At 39.8% G+C, this 24,334-nt stretch overlaps 1 protein-coding gene across 1 annotated transcript in view; it reads right to left on the reverse strand.

Moving 5' to 3' along the window:
- The window catches only part of TSHR (thyroid stimulating hormone receptor), a 54,878-nt gene extending 37,804 nt beyond the window's left edge, over window positions 1-17,074 (reverse strand). Inside the window, exon 1 of the mRNA XM_057428538.1 lies at window positions 16,683-17,074. Within this exon, the coding sequence (XP_057284521.1) occupies window positions 16,683-16,852 (170 nt within the window). The 5' untranslated portion in view covers window positions 16,853-17,074. The remainder of the gene's footprint in view (window positions 1-16,682) is intronic.
- Between the last annotated feature and the right edge of the window lie 7,260 nt (window positions 17,075-24,334).

The following is a 24,334-nucleotide window of genomic DNA, read 5'->3' on the forward strand; positions in this document are numbered from 1 at the left end:
GAAGCCAGGAGTTTCTCACTTCCCCTTGTGCACTTAAGTCAGAATTATAGCATAGCTGATTTTTTTTTTTCATTGAATACTAAATACAATTAGAGACAAGTACTAAGGAGTTACAGAAAAATTCAAGTGAAACTGTTCATAATCCTAGTTCTCTTTCAACTGAACATATGCACAAGAATAGAATCTGGCCGGTGACTTACAGAAGTGATATAGAGAATATAAGGAAGTTAACAAAAAAATTTGGTAGGTATTTCATTTCTTACATGTCACCATTTTCAAACACGTGATATTGATGAATATCAGAGCTACATAGCAACCAGGAACAGAGAAACACCAAGAGATGTAGAGGCTATTTCACTTGACTGTGGCTACTTCATTTCTATTACTGCCTTGTGTTACAGCAAAAAAGTCCAGGGGAAAATGTAGGATTTATACACTCCCTTCTGTTACACGTTTTCATCTGATAACTAGCACTAACAGCATCCATAATGTAGCCAAAATACTATTAGAGTGAGAACTTATAGGTGTAAATGTGAAAATTTAAGGAAGAAAAAATTCTATTGCTCTTTGGCTTGCTTATTAAATCACTTGAAAGCTTTATTTCTCATTGCAGATGAATTCTGACTGAGTGCTGAAGTTCTTACAATAGCATGAAGGCATAAGTAATGTATTATATAATATTTATGGAAAGCACTGGTCTTTTAAAAAGATTTTTACAACTACATTTAGTTACAAGCTTCTCAGGACTTTGGGGTTTGTTGTGGGGTTTTGGAGGGTTTGTTTGCTTTCCAAGCCTGAGATTCTGTTCAAGACAGGGCAGCAGCAGAAGGATGTCTTTCCTATCTGTCACCTGCGAGAGGGTGGTGGGAGGGAACATTCCTTCTTTGAAGAACACTGACCATGACTTCTCCCCTTCCCATTCTCAGTCCTGATGGTTCCACTGTCCCTTCTCATGGACCACTGCTACACCCAGATACTCAGAAATGGTCGGTAACAAGGGTCTTGACCTGCTCGAGCAATAGGCAGAGAAGGAAAACTTTCTCACTCAGCTGCAGTCCCTCTGCAGCAATCCCTGCAGCTACTTCAAGTTCCTAAATAAGGAAGCAAAAAGCATCTACTAGGCCATTCTGGCACTGAGTGGACATTATCTTTTAGCAGGAGCTGGAGGCAAATAGTGAAAAAAACATGTGAAACCAACATTGTCCTCAAACATGAATGGTTTCACATTTTCTACATTGAGAAATACAGAAATATGTCAAAACATATATATAGATATATGATTTTAACAACATCCTCAGCAGTAACTGTGGTATTGCTTCAGTAAGATCTACTAGGGAATACATATTTTACATACTTAGCCTCTTTATTTTAAAAGATTTTCAAAAATCTGCCTACAAAACATAAATAAATGGGGATCATCCAAAGAATTTCAGATTAAAATAACATGATTTATAATTTAAATCGTGGCAACAATAACTACAGGTATTTTAATGAACTACTCTCCACAAAGAAGGGAGGGGAGGACGGGATGGGACGGGACAGGACGGGAAGATGGGGGGGATGATGACACGATGATGTCAATTGGCTATATGTGAAACTAAGTAAGAAATTTTACATACTAATATTTCTGAGAAAATTGTAACAAGCAATGACCTTTCAGCTTTTACAATAACCACAACAGCTGAGGTAATGGCTAGGTAAACAATTATTGACACACTAACTTCTAGGATTTTGTATCCAACTAAACTCAACACAAACTAAGCAAACAAAAATATTACCTTTTTGATTCTGAAATAAATGCATTATAGTCTTTCAGTGGTGCAAAAATAGCAATAAAAAAAAGACATTTCACATAGTGAAGCTTACCAGAAGACGATTACCACCTAGTGTCTAATGCTAGTATTACCAACAAGGTAGAAGCTGGGGAAAGACTCTGACAGCAAAATAACTCTAAAAGTAGAAAACTGCTTCTGACTATCCTAGAAGACTACATAGCTACTTTCCTATAATTAAGTAGCAGTCCGAAAGAATAACATAAATTCAAAACTGGCCCAGCCCTAAGAAATTAAAGACATACTAGATCCTTTCAAAATGAAAGTGTGCAGGTCAGCATTTGGGATGACTCTGTATTAAAAGTAAGTTCTTAGCACTAACATATCCTCTTCCTACAAACTGAGGTGCATACGGACACTGTCAGACTGACAGGCAAGAAATCAGATTGGTTACTTGCTAATTTATAGCAAACATAATACACCAAGCCACAATGTTGGAGCTTATTCTTGTTCAGTTTGTAATCACCCACTGCTTCTTGCTGGAATTTGAGTAAAAAATGAAGACTTTCCAGGAAGCACTGACCCTACTCAATGTTACCTTCTATTTACCAGCAAAACAGTATGTTGCTAATGTTGTTGAACAGATTTCTAAACCAACAGGACTGAAGAAAGGCTGACATTTAAATGCCTACAAATCAGAGGTATTTAATCCTAATAAGCTGAGATGGGCTGTGAAATATTGAACTAAAAACCCAACAAAACAGGAATGAGTGACAGAAGGGGACCAGAGAGACTACTGAAGATCAAAACAATATTTTTTGAATATTGAATACAACTTGGTTTCCATTGCTTATCAGTCATCATGTCAGTAGCATTTCTTTCATGTTTGTAACATTTAAATTTCCTGTCTCATGGCATGGAAAACCAGCAAGTGTTGGGAACTATACAAGTGCAAACAAAAAGTCATAAACATTCTATGATTCCCATTCCCAGTAGAAACAAGTATTACTTCAGTATGCTTTAACTACACACATAACTTGTTCAACAGAAAAGGAGGGGGACTGCAAATAGTTCTTTTGTAGATGCTAAGAAGAGGTTCACTTAAATGAAAATACAACACATTGTCACAAAAGGCACTGGTGATATGGCAGGAGAAACTAATTTTTATCCTTTCTTTGTAGAAATGACTAGTTTTGATCAAGTTAATAGCAAAAAAGTGGTTTACACCAGACTTAAAACCCCAGACGTAAAACCCTCTATTTTTGGGAAGATTTCGACAGTCTTTTAACAGACTGATTCTGTAAGTGTTACACACCACAGAATCTTGAATTGCTACTGCAGTCAGTTTTCATTACTTTGTTTTCTTTTGACATTAAATTTCCAACCCATTACACTTCAGAAGCACACAACAGCCTTCTCTTGAGCTGAGAAACAGAGCTTATTGACATAACCGTAGAAGGGAAGAAAAATATCAAATTTTACAAAGTACTGTAACTACAAAGCAATGTAGAGAGTAGAAAAGTAGTTTGTTTCACTCAAGGCCTCATTCCAACGCCAAGTCAATGGGAAACAATAATGACCAGAATTTTGCAAAATCCAGTGCTACAGACTCAGGTAGAAGTAATGATAGATCCTACAGTAAATTCATTACAATTTAAATTATATGGATAATGAGCTGCTGACTCATGCTAAAATAAGACTAGTTCTCTGTTCATCTGAGGACAGTGAGCGTGATCAGTCTGGATCTAAACAAAGCACCCTAATTTTATGGAAATCTTTTGGGCTTGTTTTGAAATAAAAACAAAAGTACCAAAGTATACAGCAATTATCTCTAGTGTGTGTATAGATATAATATATATATTTCCTTATGTGTATATAATGAAAAACAACCTTTTAAATAGCAATCTTTAAAACACAAGATTAAGTCACACAACACAGTAAATGTAAGCTATTTTTTCTCATGAATAAGGAGATACTTAAACATACAGTTTGAAGAGCCAGTAAAGGTAACACTATAACCTAGCATAGAACCATAGAATCGTTGGGGTTGGAACCAAGGGACCTTTAAAGATCATGTTCACACACCCCACCCCCCCTCTGCCCCCTGCACAATAAGCAGGGACATCTTCAACTACATCAGATTGCTCAGAGCTCCGTCCAACTGAACCTTGAATGTTTCCAGGGATGTGACATCTACCACTTCTCTGGGCAGCCTTTTCTAGTGTTTCAACACCCTCATCATAAAAAAGAAAAATTCTTCCATCAAGTCTAAATCTTACTCATAAGCTTTCAACCTGCTTGTGGCTATTCTTCAGGGACAGCATGTTAACTGTACAATTGTGTGTAATTCAATAAAGACTTAAACTACATCGATGGCACAATATGAAAACTCTTTCAAGCTTATCTGTCAGTCACAGGTAGTAAGATAGACCATAAAGAGATTGTTTCTGCTCTGACATCTTATGCCTGTCACTCCTATTTTTTTCCTTTCTTCTATACATTTCACTGGATACCTAGCTTTATGTGCTTCATATCTTTTGCATTACGACAAAAATTTCTGGACTCCAGACTACCAAAGACTTCAATCTTCTATTTTTCTGTAGAAAAAGTGCAATTTTCTCTTCTGGCTTCGCCTCTTAGCCCCGGTACCTAAGAGGGAGTCCCATGGATGAAAGAGTATTTCATGACTAGATTTCTTTCTGACAAGTACTAGTAAAAATAATGCTTTCCCAAAACAGTGGCCTGCCTGGCAGTACGTACTGCATCTGCTGACCACCTTTCCAAACAGCCCGCTACCTTGCTCCAACTGCACTTGAGGAGCACGTACTCCAAAGATGATAGAGAAGAGCTGTGTTTCTGAAATGAAGCCAATAATCTATAAATAGCTGCCAGGAAAGATCAAATAGGATCATAAGATTTCAGAAAACAGCAATCAGAAGAGGTTCACTTCTTTCAGGGAAAGAGAGTAAGAACACGGTGTAATTGCTGGCTACTATTGTTTCTAATCAGAGGACGGCTAAGTGCCTGTAATTGCTGCCAGATGCTCAGTAGAGGTTAGAAAAGGCAAACTGAATGTTAGGAATTATTTAGACAGAAATATAGGATAAAATAAAGGCAATTGTTTTGCCACTAGTTGTGTATATATAGCAACTGCAAAAGACTGGTTAAAAGTACAGAAGGACTTCCATACAAAAAATTACACAGCAGCCACCAGCCTGTGTTTCTCCAGATCCTCCTTTTTGCCTTACTGGTAGATGTGCATGATGTTTGCCTTTTTCAGACACCATCAACCTCTCTTGATCACCATGATCTTTCAATGATGATAGAGTGGCCTCACAATGACATCAAGCAGGTTCCACATCACTCTTAAGTGCATCCCATCTGGACTCATAGATTTCTCTGTCTGGTATGCTTCTGCTGGTTTTGGCTGGGGTAGTGTTAATTTTCTTCATAGTAGCTGCTATAAGGCTACGTTTTAGGCTTGTGCTGGAAACAGGGTTTATAAACCAGGGGTGTTTTAAGTTGTATTACCCACCAGCCAGCAGAAGAAATTGGGAAGAGACACAGCTGGGACAGCTGACTCCAACTGACCAAAGGGATATTCCACATCATATGGCATCATGGTCAGCATATAAAGAAGGGGGAAGAAAAAGGAAGGTGGGCATGTTCAGAGTTATGGTGCTTTTGCTTCCCAAGTAACTGCTATGTGATGTAGCCCTGCTGTCCTGGAGATGGGTGAACACCTGCCTGCTGATGGTGAGTGCTGAGTGCATTCCTTGTTTTGCTTTGCTTGTGTGCACAGCTTTTGCTTTACCTATTAAACTGTCTTGATCTCAGGCTATGAGTTTTCTCACTTTTACTTTTCTGATTCTCTCCCTCATAGCACCAAGGGAAAGTGAGTGAGTGGCTGCGTGTGTCTTGGTTGCCAGCTGGGGTTAAACCATTATAGTTCTTTTTGGAGCATTAACATGGGGCTTGAAGGTTTTGAGATAATGACAGATTTGATTGGAATGTGCTAGATCAAATTTATAGCTCTTATTGCTCTTTAGCTTTTAATTGACAGGCTTCTCTGCTTGCCATGAGCCTTGCTTGCCTTACTGTGTATTAGTCTATTGCTTGTTAGTAGCAGCTTTTTGCTTTTGCTGCTTTTGCTTTTGCTTACTTAGCAGTGCCTGAGAATGTTTTGATAACAGAAACGGGGATGCACCTGAGCTGGCAGATGGCCAGGCCATCACTGCTGTTTCTATGCTGCTGTACTCGGCAGGCTGGAATGCGAGTGTTCAATTGAAGGGACTGTGACCTGTGAATGAGTCCATGTGGGAGCAGAACACCCCACAGCATCTACGGCCATGAATAAGTCCACACCAGAGCAAGTACACATTGAAACAACTGTGGCTGTGGCTATGTCTGTGCCATAGCAGGTATACCTCCATGCTGGAGAAGTACACCTCAAAGCATCAGCGGCTGTGCCTGAGGTCATGCTGGAGCACCTTAAAATGAGTGGCTCTGGAGAAGCCCAAAACAGAGCAGGTACACTCTGGAGGGACTGCAGCTATGGGTAATCCATGTTGGATCAGCTATCTGCTCTTGGTTAATGTTCAGGACAGGATCTTGGGTGAAATGGAGCTTTCTTTATGACCCAGTACAATAAATTTCAAGTTTTATGCTCCTGGACACTCTAAAGAGTTAGTACACATACTTGTCCCCCAGCAACTAATGAAGTTAGCTGCTTTCAACTCAGACCCATCAGTCAGAAAGGAGATGCTCACCAAAACAGTTTAAAATACTTGGTGTTAAAAAATTCAGTTTTCTCCTTACCCATTTAATTAGGGAATTTCCACAAATTGTAATATGAACTACTACTATATGAAATATAATTTTCCTGCAGAACCTCTCTGAGTGGTTAAATTCCTCTCACTTCCTCCACAAGGGCTGATGCAGACTGGGGAAAAGGAAAGTCTCTGTCACAACAATAAAGTGAACAAAGGTTAAAAAAATGGAAGTCTAGATCTTAACACAGCATTAGAAAAATAATTCAATTCCTTTGGTTACAAAGAAAAAATTATTCAAGGGCTTCCTCAGAAGCTATTTTCATTGAAATGTTTTGTCATGCCTGAACGTGACCGCATGCATTCAACTGAAGATGAGACAGTTCTGATGGCAACTTTGAAATTTGTGTAGCCCAGAAGAAAAGGTTTGTTCCTTGTACAATTCTGAACATGTGTATCTATACTAATTATGAAAATACAACTCTGAGTAACAGCATTACCTTTTTTCTGGTGTCCAGGAACAAAAATTGGTACCATAGATCCACAAGAGGAGAATCTTGCCCTTTTCCTCCAAAATGATGTCTTCTTCTTCTCCCTAAGCTTTCTTCTATTTGCATATGGTTACAGCATTTTTTTCAAGTTTTTTTATGTCGATTTTCTTGATTTCTCTCTCAGTCTGACATATGGATTAAAAAGTTGTTGCAGTACAGAGGCCAGACTCCCAGACTGTGAAAGTGTTTCAGCAGGCCCTGTTTGCACTACAGGCTATTTGAACCATGTCCTTTTAAAGAACTCTTTGTGTGTTTGTTTGGGAATAAGGAGGGAATTTGATTAAAATATCACTAGCTGAGCAGGGACTATAGAACAGCATGCTTTTAGTTACTAATTTTCTTTACATTTCAAATGTAAATAAAGAAATTTCCTGCTGTTCCATTTGAATAAAAAAGTGATATCTGGTTCTGTGAGACAAAGAAAATCTGAGCTCGTATGTGACAGAAAGGAAACAGGATTTAAAAACCTCAAAGGTCTTTATAAACAGTCAGAGATACTTGAAATTTCGAAAGATCTCTGAAACCAAACTTTTTGTACGTATGACAAACACTGAAAGCGCACAGGGAAATGTAAAGAAACATTCATAATAATACTGTTACGTCCTTCACCAAAGGACTTTTAGAAATAAAACTACACAGGAAGTTACTTCAAAACTGCTTGAATTTCTACTGAAAACACACATGAACAGTAATTTTGGTTTCATATTTGTTTAGCTTAAATGTCTTTCATTATAAATCACAACAGTGGCAAAGCTCTACCTTAGGGAAAAAACACAACCCTATTCCAGACGTGCATAAATTATATATGTTATTATATATTATATAGCTTTATACTGCCTTACAGATGCCCATGTTTGTCTATATTTGTATGCAGTCATATGTTACTTTTGCAGACAAGAACCATTAATGTTCTGTCCCTGGACAATGCCCACATTTATAGGATTTTGGTCCATATATCACAGTAATATAGACAATGGATGAAATAATGAATGTAATTTGAGTGATTTTTCCTATTTGAGGAGTGTAAGGAATGGGCTGGAATTGACTTGTGGTGATGTCAATGCAAGTTAAGTATAGGTAAGAATGAGAAGTGCAACTGTTATGCAAATGGATGTTCAAACCCTCCCTTTTAATAGGGGATTCAAAGCAGTACTAAAAATCCAGCTTCAGTCCTTCAAAGACTTCTTTCTCTGCCTGTCAGATTGTCTAAAATCCTCAGTGATGGACCTGGGAAATTAACAAATGCTGGTAAAGAAACCTGGTCAGCATCCGTGACATTTTTATTAACAGTAACAAAAGCGATACTGTAGCAGCTGGTATTTCAGATCATACAGCACTTCAGGTTTAGAATACTAGGTAAAATGCCAAAGATGGCAAACATAGTACTGCAATACTGTGCTAAGGCTGATAATGCACAGGTAAATAGATTTGTGTTTTGAGTCTGATCAAAGAGAATACATTCAGCAGTTTCTAAGGTAGTATGTGTGTTTTTATCATTACTTAGATCTTCCCTAAGAAATAGTTTTCACTGTTATTTTCCAGCATGTATAAATGTTTATGTAAGGACTTTACATATTAAAACAAGTTTATCTCCTCCCAAAGGGGACACTTCAATATACAAGTAGAATCTTTCTTAGGGGGAAAAAAACAAAAAGTCTAGTTCATTTCCAAGACTGTGATAATAAATAGATAGATAGATAATAAATACACTCCACATAAATTATTGGTTAAAAATAGGAAGCAAATGAGAAGACTAAATGAATCAGAGAAAGAATTTAGGCTGTTTAATATACATTCATAAAAAGGGGGATGAACAGTAAGGTAACCATGCTTACTTATGCTAGAAAGTTATTAAGGTAGTAATGCTAAGAGCGGACTGTGAATGTCAGAAGGCTCTTGTAGGACTGCATGGCTTGTAAAAAAATGGTAAATGAAATTTGGTGTCAATAGCTGCAAATGATACATGGAGAAAACCATACATAGATACATATAAGTTACAGATTCTGAGTTCATCATTTTCATTCAGAAGCAGATCTTGGCATTATGTTAGAGCTTGATATCAGTTCCATGAAAACATGGATTTAACTCTTAGGAACAGTCAAAAAAAAAAACCAAACAAACCCACAGGAAAAAAAAGAAAAAGAAAAAAAAAAGAAAGTGGGAAGGAGCTCTAGTTAACCACGCCTATTGGGAAGTTTTGTGATTTTATCATCCAGAATGTCAGACTAGATGTTCCCATGAGCCCTCTGGCCTTAAATCTATGCCTCTACCACTTGTTAAGAAGGGAAAATAAATGAAGCAAATAAGCTTCAAGTACCTACCATTTTACTGTAACATGTTTTACCATTATTGTTCATATACAGTGAATTTTACTTAAACAGCTGTTAGAAAGCAAAGGGTTTTTTTAAATAGCAATAGATTATAAGCCATTCACAACCCAAATATTGTTTTTGCAATGTAATTAAGGTAACATTTTACTGAAATCTTATGAGACTAGTTTCTAAAAGATGTGGTCAAGAAGCTGTGTATCAATCTTTGTGAAGCTAAAACAGTAAACTATAGGCGTTAGTCTCCTTGCAATGGATCTGTGTAATTCCTGGTTACTCTAAAAGCAATTAGGTTCACTCAAAGGGAAGTGTAAGTTTCTTGTATTTTTAGCTACCGATAATAGCTGATGGCAGGCTATTGAGGAGAAATATCAGGATATAAAAATGTCATGTATTGATGGCAGTTCATTCATCAAGATCACAGCATATCTATGAGCAGCTTACTACAACACCCGTAGTAAAAGAAGTTAGAAACAGCTTAAACATGGAGCAGACTACACCCAGACTGTTTGATGTCATAGTTCCAATAAAAGTCCTTTTATGAATTCCCTGTATTCTGAAAATTGAGTTTGTTACCACCTTTTTTTCCTCTTTCCTTAAACTTGCTGTCAATCCATAAACGAGCTTTCTTTCCTATGTCTAACAGCTAATTTGTCTCAAGTCTTTCCTAAGGTACTTCCTGATAATTTTTTTTTTTAAAAATGGAACTTCAAAAATCAGTTCAGATGTTTCTGATTCCTTTGAAGAACTAACATACCTGTGAGGCAAGACTTCCCTTTATGCAAACCATAGAATCATTTAGATTGCAAAGGAACTTTAAGATGATCAATCATAAAACAAATGCTGCCAAGTCCACCACTAAACCATGTTCCTAAGCACCACGGCTACATATCTTTTAAATACCCCCAGGGTATTCTGTCCAATGAGTGGAAAATTTAAGACATTATGCCTACAATGGAGACATACTATAAAATTCAGGTACTGTAAATAGTACCTGAATAGAATCATAGAATGGTTTAAGTTGGAAAGGACCTTTAAGATCATTGAGTCCAATTATAAACCTAACACTGCCAAGTCCACCATTAAGCCATGTCCCTCAGTCCTACATCTGAACCTTTAAATAGCTCCAGGGAGGGTGACTTAACCACTTCCCTGAGCAGCCTGTTCCAATGCTTGACAATCCTTTCAGTGGAAAAAAAATTCCTAATACCCAATCTAAACCTTCCCTGGCACAATTTGAAGCCATTTCCTCTTGTCCTATCACTAGTTACTTGGGAGAAGAGACCAATACCCCCCTCACTCCACCCCCTTTTCAGGTAGTTGTAGAGAGTGATAAGGTCTCCCTTGAGCATCCTTTTCTCTAGACTAAACCACCACAGTTCTCTCAGCTGTTCCTTGTAGACTTATTCTCTATACCCTTCACCAGCTCTGTTGCACTTCTCTGGGGCCGCTCCAGCACCTCAATGTCTCTCTTGTTGTGAGAGGTCCAGAACTGAACAGTTCCCTGAGGAACACCACCTGTGGCTGGCCACCAATTGGATTTAGCTCCATTCACCACCGCATTTTGGGCCCAGTCAACCAGCCAGTTCTTTACCCAGCAGAGTACTCCATCCAAGTGTGAGAACAGTACACCTGACCCAACCAGATTGATTCCTTTGTATTTTTTCACAATCTTCCAAAGAAGACAGACCTAGCACCATTTAGTTCCCAAGGTGTTCCCTGAAGTACTTTTTTTTAAAGTAATTATGCTATACTTGTGACCTTTCATTCCATTGTCATCACAGTTGTTTTAAGCTGTAAATTACATACATAATTACAGTGGGTAATGCAGCAATTTAATTTTTTAATGCATTTTGAACTCTTAGAGAAGTATTATCTGCTTCAGGGTATTTAATTCTATTCAAGTTTTCAATTTGATTTAAAGAAGCTTCAGTGTGCTAGTTTTTCAGACTTACCCTCCTTTGTGTTTTAAAGACTATACTGAGCTTTTATAATATTACAAGTTTGTTTTGTACAAAATATTTTTCCACTGAATTACTTTAAGTTTCCAAAAATCTCCTCATTTATGCATGACTTCCATTTTCTGAAGGATGCCTTAATAGCTTCCTTCAGTTGTCTGTTTAACCATGTCAGTATTTTGCCTGTTCTTTTAGACTCTCAGTACTTCATCATTAAAATAGGGATAATAATTATGTGCTTATGCTGCAGGGTTATTTATGAAGATGTATTTATGAGGCTCCATACCTAATTCTGAAGTAATTAAGATTATAAAAAGATGATGATAGAATTACCTGAAGTCAGAATATCTCTGAATTTCAGACAATTCCTAAGACTAACATTTTGGGGAAAATATTTTAAATCAGTTTAATTTATATTCAATCTAAAGTAAAGACATCATCTCCTTCGGCTCTACTTGTATGTTCTGTGAACTCAAAGTGCTCTAAACTTCTCATTAAGCATATAAAACATGTATGCCAGTGAAGCAGTCGTTACAGGTAAAACTGCTCAATCCATACATATTTTGTTCTCCAGTTCAAAAAAAGTATTTGTGAATATACAACGCATCATTGCTATGATATTTTAAATATCACTTTGTAAACGTGTAAAATATTTTATACAATTTCCGCATCTCTTTTACCAAAAGCTGACAACAACATGGACAACTAAACAATCCAGCTGATTCACTACACCTTGTTATCCTGGTATTCACACCTGCTCATCCTTAATAACAGTAAATATGACATATGTCAGGATTCCTTGCTGCTGAAGGGTGAGCTACTTTGCATTTGTCAAAAAGCAAATACCCTAGAGAAGATTCAGAATTGTAGCTTAATACCTCATGTAAAGTGCATATTTTTAAAGACTGCACTATTTTTGTCTCTATTTATCTGCCAGTTCCACTGTCCTCCTTTAACTCCCTCTTGTCCAATTTCAACCAAATTTGATTGCGGCAATGTGAAAATAGCACCTGGGTGCAGGATAGAAACCTCATTAGCATCCCTTCTGAGAAGAAATTAATAAAAAAAAAAGCAAAAAGCCAAAATTCAGCACTCACAGCTCTGATCTCAGGAGATGTTGCCTTCTGTACAATACTAAATATATTGGTTTTAGGCAGCAGATGAGAGTGCTTTATCACTCACAGATGAGAGGGAACACAGGAAACTGACGCTGGCTTGCTGTAGAAGGTATAGGGAGGAGATGAGAATATTGTCAGCAAGCTGAAGTGACATAAAACTGACCTGAAACGGTTGTGTCTGCAGCTACTGATGGGAGGACGATGTGGCATTTTCAACAACAACAAAAATGAATTCTTGCATCATCTATTAAACTTGTGGAACTCATTGCCAAAGGATATGATGGATGTTGAAATGGGCCAAAGAGACAACTAAATAACACACAAACACAGAACTGTAGAGACAGAAGAGCAATCCTTTGAGGGCTGCTACAATGACAAAACCACACCTAGTTTAGAAACTTCCTGTAGGTAAAAATAATTGAAAGTGAAATGAAAATGGAGAGTACCACATATGACCTCTATATGTAAATACCTAAGGGAAATTATGAGAAAGGAAATCCTGAAGACAGGGTACTGCATTAAATGAATTCCCTTGGGCTGATTTGCTATGGCTGTTCTTAAGTGGTATAAGACTTAAACAAGGGTATTAAGGATATTGGGAATGGGCATGGGAGCTGACATTATTTTAGTAAGCATTTGCAGGTGATGCGGAGCACAAATATGAAAGAAGCAGAATTTTATTTGTTTTATTGTCAAAGTAAAAATAATTAAAAGCAACTAGTAATAAATTCATAAATTGAAAAGCATTGGGAAATGTGTTGAGCTGATGCTAGGATAGTGATACCATCTGAATATTTCATCAAAATGATTCAAGCATTATGATGTAATTATATCTTTGGACAAAAATTCAGTAGGGTTTTGGTGTAAGTAATTCTTCACAGCTGTTAACCCCCAACTTCCTACTGGATCTGTTTGCACTGAAAAGCCGGGATCTTCCTTGGCATATTCCACCAAACATGGAGGAGATTATAGCACCAACTTTTGCTCTGCTCCAGCACTTTGCTGGTGAAAGAGGAAAGCACTGCCAGCCAAGGGGCAGGGCAGGAATCCCCTCAGTACCTGCATGTAGTGCCACTGCCACAGCATGAACAAGGAGTGGAGTCAAGGATAGGCAAAGGCAGAAGCAAAGAAGGGCCAGGTAAAATGGTGACAGACCAGGCCAGGATGTCAGCTATGCAGAAAGAGGCATGAAAAATATTATAGATGCGACAAAAATATTGATACCTAATTTAATTTTTTTAATTGTATTAATTCTATTTAATTGTATTAATTCTATTAATACAATTGTATTAATTGTATTAATTCTAACTGTATTTCCATACCAGTTAGAACTGCTTTCTTGCCATATTATTGCATGAGTATATAATCCTTAACTCCAGGCAACAAGACAAGATTTGCCTGTAATTCCTAAAACCTTTTTCTTTGTACTTATTTTGTTTACTCCACAGAAAAGGAAAAAAAAAAATAAAATTGTACTGTACTGAAAAAAATAAGCATCTCCAGGAACAATATCTGTGCACTCAGGCATCCTGGATAAGTACCTTCATGAACTATATTTGGACAAATACATTGAAAGCTATTTAAAGCACATACACTTTTCTGGCCAAAGTTCATGACATTTTAACACTAAAAGAGTTTGGAAATAAGTATTTTTGCAATTCCTTATAAGTATGGCTTGTTAAAAAAAGGGCTTACACTACTCTCTTCAAGTAGGGTAGGGAAATGTGAACACTCCTGATTGAATAATCAGAATGAAACCTTAATTGGAGTTTCAAGATCCTGTGCACTGAAAAGAGCTCATAATCTTGAAAAGGTGGCAAAGTGTTCCTAGACTCATCAGTCTTTTAGTTTTACAAGGCCTACAAAACTGAACAGCCACATAAGAAAGTTTTAAAATCGGCAGTCTTGAGGTTCATGCATAACCACCAAGAAGCAAAGTTACTTTACATAAAGTAACAAAAGTTGCTGGATTTGGGGAAAATTGTAGAGGGTTTCAACATGTATTGTGCAGATATGCACAGCTACATAATTCACTTCAAAGACGTGGTCATTATTCTTAAGGTTAAGAGAAACTTCAATTATTTTGGAGACTTTTGTCTTTAACCATTGCCAGTTGTAAGGCAGAAGGATGCAAAACACGATGTAAACAGAGGCACACACCTTACAATCTGTCACAATAACTCTTTGCCTTATTTCATCCTCCATGAGCAACTAAGTCAACCAGAATCATCTGAAAGCACTCTGAACAAAAACCAGATACAAGTAATTGTTATGACTCTCATGTAACATATGGAGGGAAAGAAACGTTATTTGCTAAGAGCAAGGAACTACAGAATTAGGTCCAGTCTACCAGGCTTCAGCAGTTCAAATGCTTTGTAATACAAGCTGCGTTCTCCTTGTTTCCTTAGTCAATTTTCCTGTCTGTTTTCAAATCAGACAGACTATAACAGTGCATGTTCTACCTTTTCTACCACACAGTATAAAATCGTAATTGTCATTATCTGGAATTTTTTCTTGTCTTACAATGACTGTGGTAGAGAACATACTTCTTGACAAGTTTGCAGTGGTCACCCCAGTTGGTACAGATGATTAAAATATACCCAAAATAAATACAAAAATATTTCTCAGCTAGTTTTGTTAATTACTTTTTCAATGGAAATAAGACTTTCACTGGGTGTTTTTGACGTTTAAAGTGTCTTATAATCCTAGAGCCCCATCACAACAGGTATTTAAAACAGTAGAACTCCAGTAGCAGAAGTGCTTTATTTGTGAAGCTGCATCTGGAGAGGTACTGCTCAACCATGACACCAGCAATTTTCAAAGAAAGTATCCAGTTCTATTATGTGATCTTGTTTGTATTAACTATTTTAAATGCCTATACAAACTATAAATTGACACTGCTTTATTTTCTAGCTTTTCATGATAGATTTCAAAGACCGTACTAGGTTACATACAGTAACATTTCAAACTAAATAAACTGAAGGTACAGAAGTATAGTAAGAAACAAAACCCACATAATTTAAAATCTTATCAACTGAAATACTGCAGTTTAGTAATAGAAAAGAAATTAAAGGCATGCATAAATAATGGAAATAGCATAATTTTTTCTCTCTCTTTTTAGATGTGATCAATTTGCTAAGCCTTTACTTTCAGGTGTTAAAAAAAATCTGAGAAGTCTATTCAAATAAGTTCAAATAAAGGTTCATATTTTCAAGTATGAAAGCTCTGAGAATCATTATCAAGACATAAACCAATCAACCTGTTACTGTTTTATCTTGCACTTAAATCAACTGAGTTTGAGTTTGTTTATTTTATTAGAAAGTAATCTACTTACTTTCTAAGTAAGATTTTAAGTACCTTCCCTTGGAGACTAGAAACATTTTGTGCTCTGTGAGAAAAAGTAAAAGCCAGGAGTGAATTAGCTGCATAGTTGTAGCTAACTGGTGACATTTCGGCTTCCATAAAATATTTATCTGATATGTCTCTATGGGGCTGACATACAACAAGGGATGTATCTTCTGGACTGGCAGCGTGAACCCAGGCAACATATTCTTCAGTGTCTGTAATGGTACTAAACACTTAGGTTTGAACTGCTCTGCACTTCAGCAAGCTCCAAATTTGCTGCTTTATCCCATACTCCATTCTTTTGTTTATCTGAAGTACCTTCTCTCCTAGACAGCATATTGGGATTCTTAGTTCCCATGGATTCTTTTTGTTGGGCTTTGGCAAAGAAGCTGTGGAAGTGCACAGAAGCTTTCGTGGAACTGTTTGAAGTGGCACATCCAACTCTTTTTTTTTTTTTTAGTACAAAACTGTCTTTGATCTCTCCGTCTTCTCCCTCACCCGCTAGGAACACGCCACACAGAATCCAGCCTTCTGCTCAGTTTGCCCACAAAGAGCCCAGTGACGAATTTTCCCACATCCTACCCAGAACTTTTAAAGCCCAGCTCTTCCTATCTCTATAAGGTTTGAGAGTCACTTTTCCTACGTCTCCCTGACACACACGGAGCCTACGCATTGCTGTTCCTACTATGCGGTACTGCCCAGGTAAATGACAGCACTTCCCCCTCCACACACACTATCCCTCCAGCAACTCACAGGGCAGATGCTCAGAGCATCTCCTGCTTGCAAAATACGATTACTCACAACCGGCTAGTATTTTCTCTAAACCATCCTAATATACTCACAGGGTCTGGGTATCTTCTGGAAGGCTGGGAATGAAGTGGATGTCCCGGCAGGTGATTTTATAGTCATCCCAGTCGGAACACTCGCAGAAGGCTGAAGGACATCTCTCTGTGCTGTGGCTGCACAGCACCAGCACTAGCAGCAACTGGAAGGCTACCGGGAGGCTCAGCATCTTCTGCCGCCCGTTCCCGCTCTGCCCCTCGATCCTCCGAGGGGAAGGGAGGAGACACCAGGGCTGCAGGGGCAGAGCACGCTGCCCCGCCGAGAAAAGCCGCTCGGAAAAGGCGGCACCTTTGCTGAACGACACCGCCTCCTCCCTCAGCGGGGACAGGAAGGGTCTCCCCAAACCCTGCGCGCCCTCTCCTTCGGGAACGCTCCGTCTCCTCTCCCCGGCTCCCGCGCCCACCCCGCCGGTCATCCCTCCCTCCTTCCCTCGCTTCCGCTCCCTGCTCCTCGGCACCCCTCCCTCGGGGCCTCCCGGGCCTGGACCCCGGCAGCGCCCTGAGCCCGGCGCCCGGAGAGGCACCGCCGAGCCGAGCCACGCCGCTGGGGACCTGCCCCCGGGCCGGAGGGTCCCAGACCCCGCGGGACGTCGGGGCCACCTGCCGAGGACGGCCGGGACTGCGCGGAACTAGCTGGCTCCCGGCCCTGCCCGGGCCACCCGAGCCCAGCCAGAGCGGGCGGCGGGAGCTGCCAGGTAGGGAGCTGGGCACCGGCTCAGTGCTGCAGCGGAACGAGCCCTCCGAGCCGTTTTCAAAAGCGGCAGCGCGACGTTACCCGAACACACGAAGCACCTTTGCAGAACGGAGGAGGGCAGGGGGCTGTGTAAGCCCAGTACTAAACTCACTTGTAAAAGCAGTGAAGTTAAACCAGATCTTTACACCGAATAAGAACTAACTGCAAAGTGGTTACTAAATGTAAAGTTGATAAACCACTGAAAATTCAAAAGTGTAAGTTTGAAAACTGTGTGATAGAAGAGAGCAAACTGAAGACAAGAGAGTAACATTTTCTACATTATCAAGAAAAAAAAAAAAAAAAGATAAAATTGTTTCACCAAAGAAAAAATGGAGAAAAAAAAAATCTAACCTTGAGAGCAAAAAGGTCACTTGAATAATTGTCACTTGAAGTAGCAAACTACTCTGGTCACTGCTATGGACACAGGTTTACAATGGACATGGCACAGAAGCTCCCACAGTGAAGCATTTCTGTGCCTGACATACATACTAAAAACTGCAAAAATCTGGCTAATACTCACTTAATTCTGGGTTTCTTCATAAACAGAAGATACTCTTGCTAAAACCAAATATTTAAAAGTAGTGAGAGGGAAAAGAAGGTATACTATTGTTTAATTCAGTGAAGCTATATAGAAAGTTCTTTAATACTTTGCCTCAATTCCTTTAATTTTTTTTTTTTTTTTTAACTAAATGGTGTTTTCTCCTTCCTGCAAATTTTGTGCATGGAATACAACAAAAAAAATTTCAATACCATGTCAACAAAAATGTTTGTTACCTTAAGTAGGAGAAACTTGATAAAGTAACCTACTCACAGTAAAAAATTAGACCACAACCTTCTTGGATAAATAGTTCCCTTCCAGCTAGATCAGAGTTATTCAAAAGTTATGAGTACAACACATCTGATATGATTTTGATATAGCTCTTTAAAAGTAAGCCTTTTCATTAGCATGTGTTTCCTAAATATAATTAATGTCCTTAACATGTCTTTTTTAAGTGAGCAAATAGTACTATGTCCATAAAAAAATACAATATAAATCCTGATCTTGCAGACATATACTAGTGTTTAGATCTCGTGTAAGTGACAAATCCCATCAGATAAATTTATTCTGTTGAGAATAGGGGTATCTTTAGGGGTTTCCTGATGAGGGTACAAGCTGAAGCATTGTGTGGAATTCCCTTGGGAATGGTGGCTGTCCTGTATCCCACATCATCATGTCCTTTTGGCACACTGCTCATGTCTGTAACTCATCCTGCTGCCCCCAAAGCCACCACCCACCACTTTTTGGTGTCCACACCGATCTCACTAAATAAAAATAAAACCATAGGCAGATCACTGAATTTCAAGGCTGTTGAACAAGAGAGCTGCACACTCCACTGAAGCACAGGCAAGGGAAAACCTGTGACTCAGTGTTGTCAGGTCATAGTGCTCTGTAACTATTCATCACTTTGGTCAGTGCTCAGGAAGACTCCGTACTGTGTAAATCAGACCAAGCTGCTGGAGGCCGCTACCAGTGTGTTCAGGCTTGCCACCTCTCAGTCGTGGGATCATGTTCTTTCACAGCCAAGGGCGAAGTGACAGATTTCATGAAGAAGAAAGCGAAAACCTAGTACAGGTTCTGAGCATGGAAAAACCATGGAGTAATCAACCACTTAACGGGCTTCACCTAATATGCTATGTGTTACAAAATTCAGACAGTGCTACAGCTGCCTACCAGGTTTCCCCAGGATATCAAAATGCCTTACTCATTTTCTTGTTCTTACTGCCAAAGTATCTAGCCTGTCCTGGGGACACTGTATGCTGTATTAGCAACAGGACATCAAATTCTCAGTTCTGTTTGGCTCTGACAAGGAAATATTTTGGTTGACACAGGCTCACACCTTACAAAGCCATCTAGCAAAACAAATGCATCACCAAAGGAATCTTTCTTCTTATGGTCCAAGTCTTTTAGCTGTCATGAGTCTATTCAACACCTGATTCCCAAGCAGCAGGTACAAATCACAGTTGTTTCATCCAGCAAACAGTGCCTAACACTGTCCAGAGACGCTTCATCAAATTTGAGCAGCAGCATTAAAATCCTCTTCCAGCTAAATCTCTGTTTTCTCACAACCAATCTTGATGACCTAATACAACTTGGAGTACAACAGAGAAGTCCTTACATTTCATGACATGGCCCGGTTAGAGGGACTATGCTAGGGATGTATATCCCCTCTTTAATGAAAGCACTACTGGGGTGATTTGTTACAACACCTTGTGTGTACTCTTTTACACCCCCCCTCTCCCCCAGTTTTATTCTGACTTCACTGTTACATTTTACGTATCACTGTGTGTGGACTAATCAAAGGAATAATCATTTTAATGGTGGGCAGATAAGTAGTTCCAAGATTTAAGTAATTTCAGTGGGTTTTCATAAATCAAATCACACTCATTCATTTGGTGTACTAAAGGTATCCTTATGCTACTTACCTTTACTGGGTAAAGACTACCCTGCAATAGCTACTCCATAGTAATTGTGTTTCAGGATCTTAAACTAGAGGAAGGGTAATTTGTTTCATTGCTCGTTCACTGAGGGCAAAGTATTTTGAGTTAAATTTTATTTAGTAGGTAAAAGAGTATGCATATAGATACTGGCATTAGAAGCTTTAGCATGGCAACTGCTCTGTGGCAGCAGTGGTATTCCAGAAAGTGTTACTGGAAGAAATAAGTATCTATCTTCACACTATTTCTAAGGGATAAAAAGGGTAACTATAAAAGCTTGCAGAATGAAGAAATGGCAAAGCTGATGCTGAAGTTGTAGATCTTCCGAGCAGATGTCAAAATAAATGAGAACTGTGTAATATACAGTTTCTGGGCTTGAACACTGAATGAGAGAAGCAAGAGACTCTCGTTCAAGGCCTGATAGCCTTGAAGGAAACAGGACAGAATACATGACTTCAGCCTGGGAAGAGTTCCAGGACTGGGTGCACTGCCTCTGGGCTTCTAGAGCCAGGAACATCAACAGTAGGAATCTGGGGAGGAAGAGGACTATTGCTACCACAAGGTGTTTCCACAGGCACTGCGTTTGCTCTGACAAATTATGCTCTTAGCAAGATGACATTGTTTACATTGTAGTTTCTAGCATGTTTAAGGAACCTGCTGGCTAGAAGTCTGCAATCACAGTTCAGCTATTACACCCTGTCAGGGCTTTGCCCTGGCCAACCTGGCCATCATGGGTTTTTCTGAGTACACTCTGGACCTACATGGAAGGTATCATTGCCTCTGGTCTTCTCTCCAGTCTTGTCTCCGTGATAGAACTTGGACCTACATTGTAGTCTTGTCTCCAAGTGTCTCTTGCTCCTTCTGTATGGACCTGATTTGATTCCTTGCCTTGCTGGGACTGTCAGTATCACCAACCCAGTCCTGATGAGGTGCTGCCTAACTATATCCTGTTGGCAAAGTCACTGTCTGTGCTGTGGCCACACTTGGCTCCCAGCTTGCTGCTCCTCCTAGAGCAGCCTGTCAGGGCTGAGGGCACTGAAAGGGCTGACTGCCCCTTCCTGACCTCCACTAGAACCTCTGCCCAGCCTGCCCAAAGCCCAGGACTCCATGTCGGCCCCCCCCAGGGCCATCAGTCCTTGGCCCAGCACTGCCGTATTGAGGCCCGTCTCCAGCTCCCCACAGTCCTGCCCTGCCTGGCCATGTGGACTCATTAATCCAGATCTCACACTCATCTTGGAACAGCCTCAGCTCATCCCAGTCCCCAGGGAGGTGCCCAGCGCCTAGGGCTGGTGTTGACCCTGAACCCCTGGGCTGCCCAGCTCCTGGCTGGGGTGGCAGGAAGGAATGGGCTGCCAGGTCCTGGTGTGGCTCCAGGGGGATCCCATGTGGCCCCTGGTGCCTGGCCCTGAGGGAGCTGCCAGCCTTGCAGTGCCATGCTCTGGCTTCTCCTAGACAGCTTCTGGTCCTTCTGTTCAACGTTTTCCTGAACAGGCTGGCAGATGGTGGAATGAAAAGTATGTTTGTAAAGCTACAGATAACCGCAGGCTAGGGAGGTCTGTGAATTCTAGAATTTAAATTCAGAAGAGAAAAACACAAGTAGCTACATGCATTAAGACACACCCTGCACAGCAGAAAAATTGGAATACTGTGCAATTATTTAACTTTACTTTGCATTTATAGAGTTGTCTGGAATACTTTATCTGTCAAGAAAGAAACAGACAAACAGGATTATTCACAGGATAGTAAGGAAAACAGGAGGTTTAGAAACATGACCCGTATTGAAGGAATGATGGAACACAGTTGCTTACCTTAGTCAAGACTGGAAGCATTTCACACAGTATCACAGTATGCTAGAGATTGGAAGGGACCTCGAAAGATCATCTAGTCCAATCCCCCTGCCGGAGCAGGAACACCTAGATAATGTTACACACGAATGTGTCCAGGCGGGTTTTGAATGTCTCCAGGGAAGGAGACTCCACAACCTCCCTGGGCAGCCTGTTCCAGTGTTCCGTCACCCTCACTGAGAAGAAGTTTCTTCTCAAGTTTAAGTGGAACCTCTTGTGTTCCAGTTTGTACCCATTACCCCTTGTCCTATCATTGTTTGCCACTGAGTAGAGCCTGGCTCCATCCTCGTGACACTCCCCCTTTATATATTTATAGACACTTATAAGGTCACCCCTCAGTCTCCTCTTCTCCAAACTACAGAGACCCAGCTCCCTCAGTCTTTTCTCATAAGGGAGATGCTCCACTCCCTTAATCATCTTTGTTGCCCTGCGCTGGACTCTCTCCAGCAGCTCCCTGTCCATCTTGAACTGAGGGGCCCAGAACTGGACACAATATTCCAGATGGGGTCTCACCAGGGCAGAGTAGAGGGGAAGGAGGACCTCTCTCGACCTACTAACCACCCCCTTCTAATACACCCCAGGATGCCATTGGCCTTCTTAGCCACAAGGGCACAGTGCTGGCTCATGGTCATCCTGTCATCCACTAGGACCCCCAGGTCCCTCTCCCCTACACTGCTCTCTAACAGGTCGTTTCCCAACCTATACTGGAACCTGGGGTTGTTCCTGCCCAGATGCAGGACTCTACACTTTCCCTTGTTATATTTCACCAAGTTATTCCCTGCCCAACTCTCCAGCCTGTCCAGGTCTCGCTGGATGACAGCACAGCCTTCTGGCATGTCAGCCACTCCTCCCAGCTTAGTGTCATCAGCAAACTTGCTGATAGTACACTCAATTCCCTCATCTAAATCATTGATGAATATATTAAATAATACTGGTCCCAGTACTGACCCTTGAGGCACTCCACTAGTTACAGGCCTCCAACTAGACTCCGCCCCATAGACCACAACTCTCTGGCTTCTCTCCTTCAGCCAGTTTGCAGTCCACCTCACTACCTGATCATCCAGACCACACTTCCTCAATTTAGCTGTGAGGATGCTGTGGGAGACTGTGTCAAATGCTTTGCTGAAGTCAAGGTAGACCACATCCACCGCTCTGCCATCATCCATCCACAGTGTTATTTCCTCATAAAAGGCTAAGAGATTGGTCAAACATGATTTCCCCCTGGTGAAGCCATGTTGACTGCCCCTCATAACCCTCTTATCCTTGATATGCCTTAAGATGGCACCAAGGATAAGGTGTTCCATCACATTTCAGGCTGTAAAAATGAACAATAATCAGTAGTTCTGACCACATAAATTCTGAAGTGTGATAGTATCTAGCAGCTTAGTGCGACTGGCAACTTTCCACCCCATGTGGAATGTTAATAAATGTTCCTTTTTTATATACTAAAAAATATTAATGTATTAGAAGTATCACTAATGTGTATATACACATTTATAAATATAATCTTAAGAACAGACATTCAACATCCTGTATGCCCTGAGGACAGAGAAATGAAAGTTTTAATCAATGAATGTGGCTTATGCTTGGATCTTAATAAGCAAATAGGAAAGAAAAATCAGTAGTAAAACTGCAGTATGTTGCAGATTTATTTTCCCCTGGTGCTTCTTCAAAGACCCTGCATGTTCCCATTAATTTAAACATGGCAAAAATTGAGAAGTATACTTTTTCCACTGTTACACTTCCTCTAGTAACTGCCACAGTTGCTCATCTACGATCTATCTCAAGCACTGCAAGGCTCAGAATTACACTGTTTTGGAAGTGATTTAAAAAAAATAACATTATTCTTATCTGCCAGATTTACTATGGTATCTCAGGTATCTGCACTGCTTATATGGTTTATACACAAATCAGATAAACCGCAACAGGTTCTAACAAAGAAGGAATTAGTTCCTAATTACTGTTCCACATAAACTCCTCAAGGGACTACTAGATATCAACAGTTAAATCTTGTAATATCTGTATGAGGAAGTGTTCAAACTGGGAAAATAATTCAATAAAGAGTAGAATAAAGACACAGTTTGGTTATTTTTTTCCTGATTAATTAACAAGTTTAGCCATTCCAGACACTTGTAAGATATGACAGTTCCTACCTGTTTCTGTTTCAGGATCTGAAATAATTCTGTACATTAGACATACTACTTTGACACAGCACCACTTATCAGGCCAGTTGTTTGAATAGCGACATGAAAGAATGTTATTCTAAAGTCTTGAAGATTCATGTCTATGTAACCAATTTATCTTCGAGAGCAGGTAGTTATGGAGTTTTATGGGTATGGAACCTTAAGGAACTCTTGTGCTTCTCCTTTTGCTTTATTTCATGAAAAGGCCACAAAAAAGCTGTTAAAATTGAAATACTCGGCTGAAAACTAAATACGACGTGCTGCTGCGTGAAGCCTTGTAAAGTCTGAGGTTGTCATTTCTAAGAGAGCTCAGAGAGAATGCTAACATGAAACTATCCTTTGAACTTGCAAATAGTTAAGGTAAGAGCTATGAAAGCTTCTTCCAGGCAGTGTGTTTGTGACAAGAAAGGATTACAG

The sequence above is a fragment of the Pezoporus wallicus genome, unplaced genomic scaffold (assembly GCF_028554395.1).
Source record: "Pezoporus wallicus isolate ANWC-B61680 ecotype Strahan unplaced genomic scaffold, APGP_CSIRO_Pwel_v1 contig_3486, whole genome shotgun sequence".
NCBI lineage: Eukaryota > Metazoa > Chordata > Aves > Psittaciformes > Psittacidae > Pezoporus > Pezoporus wallicus.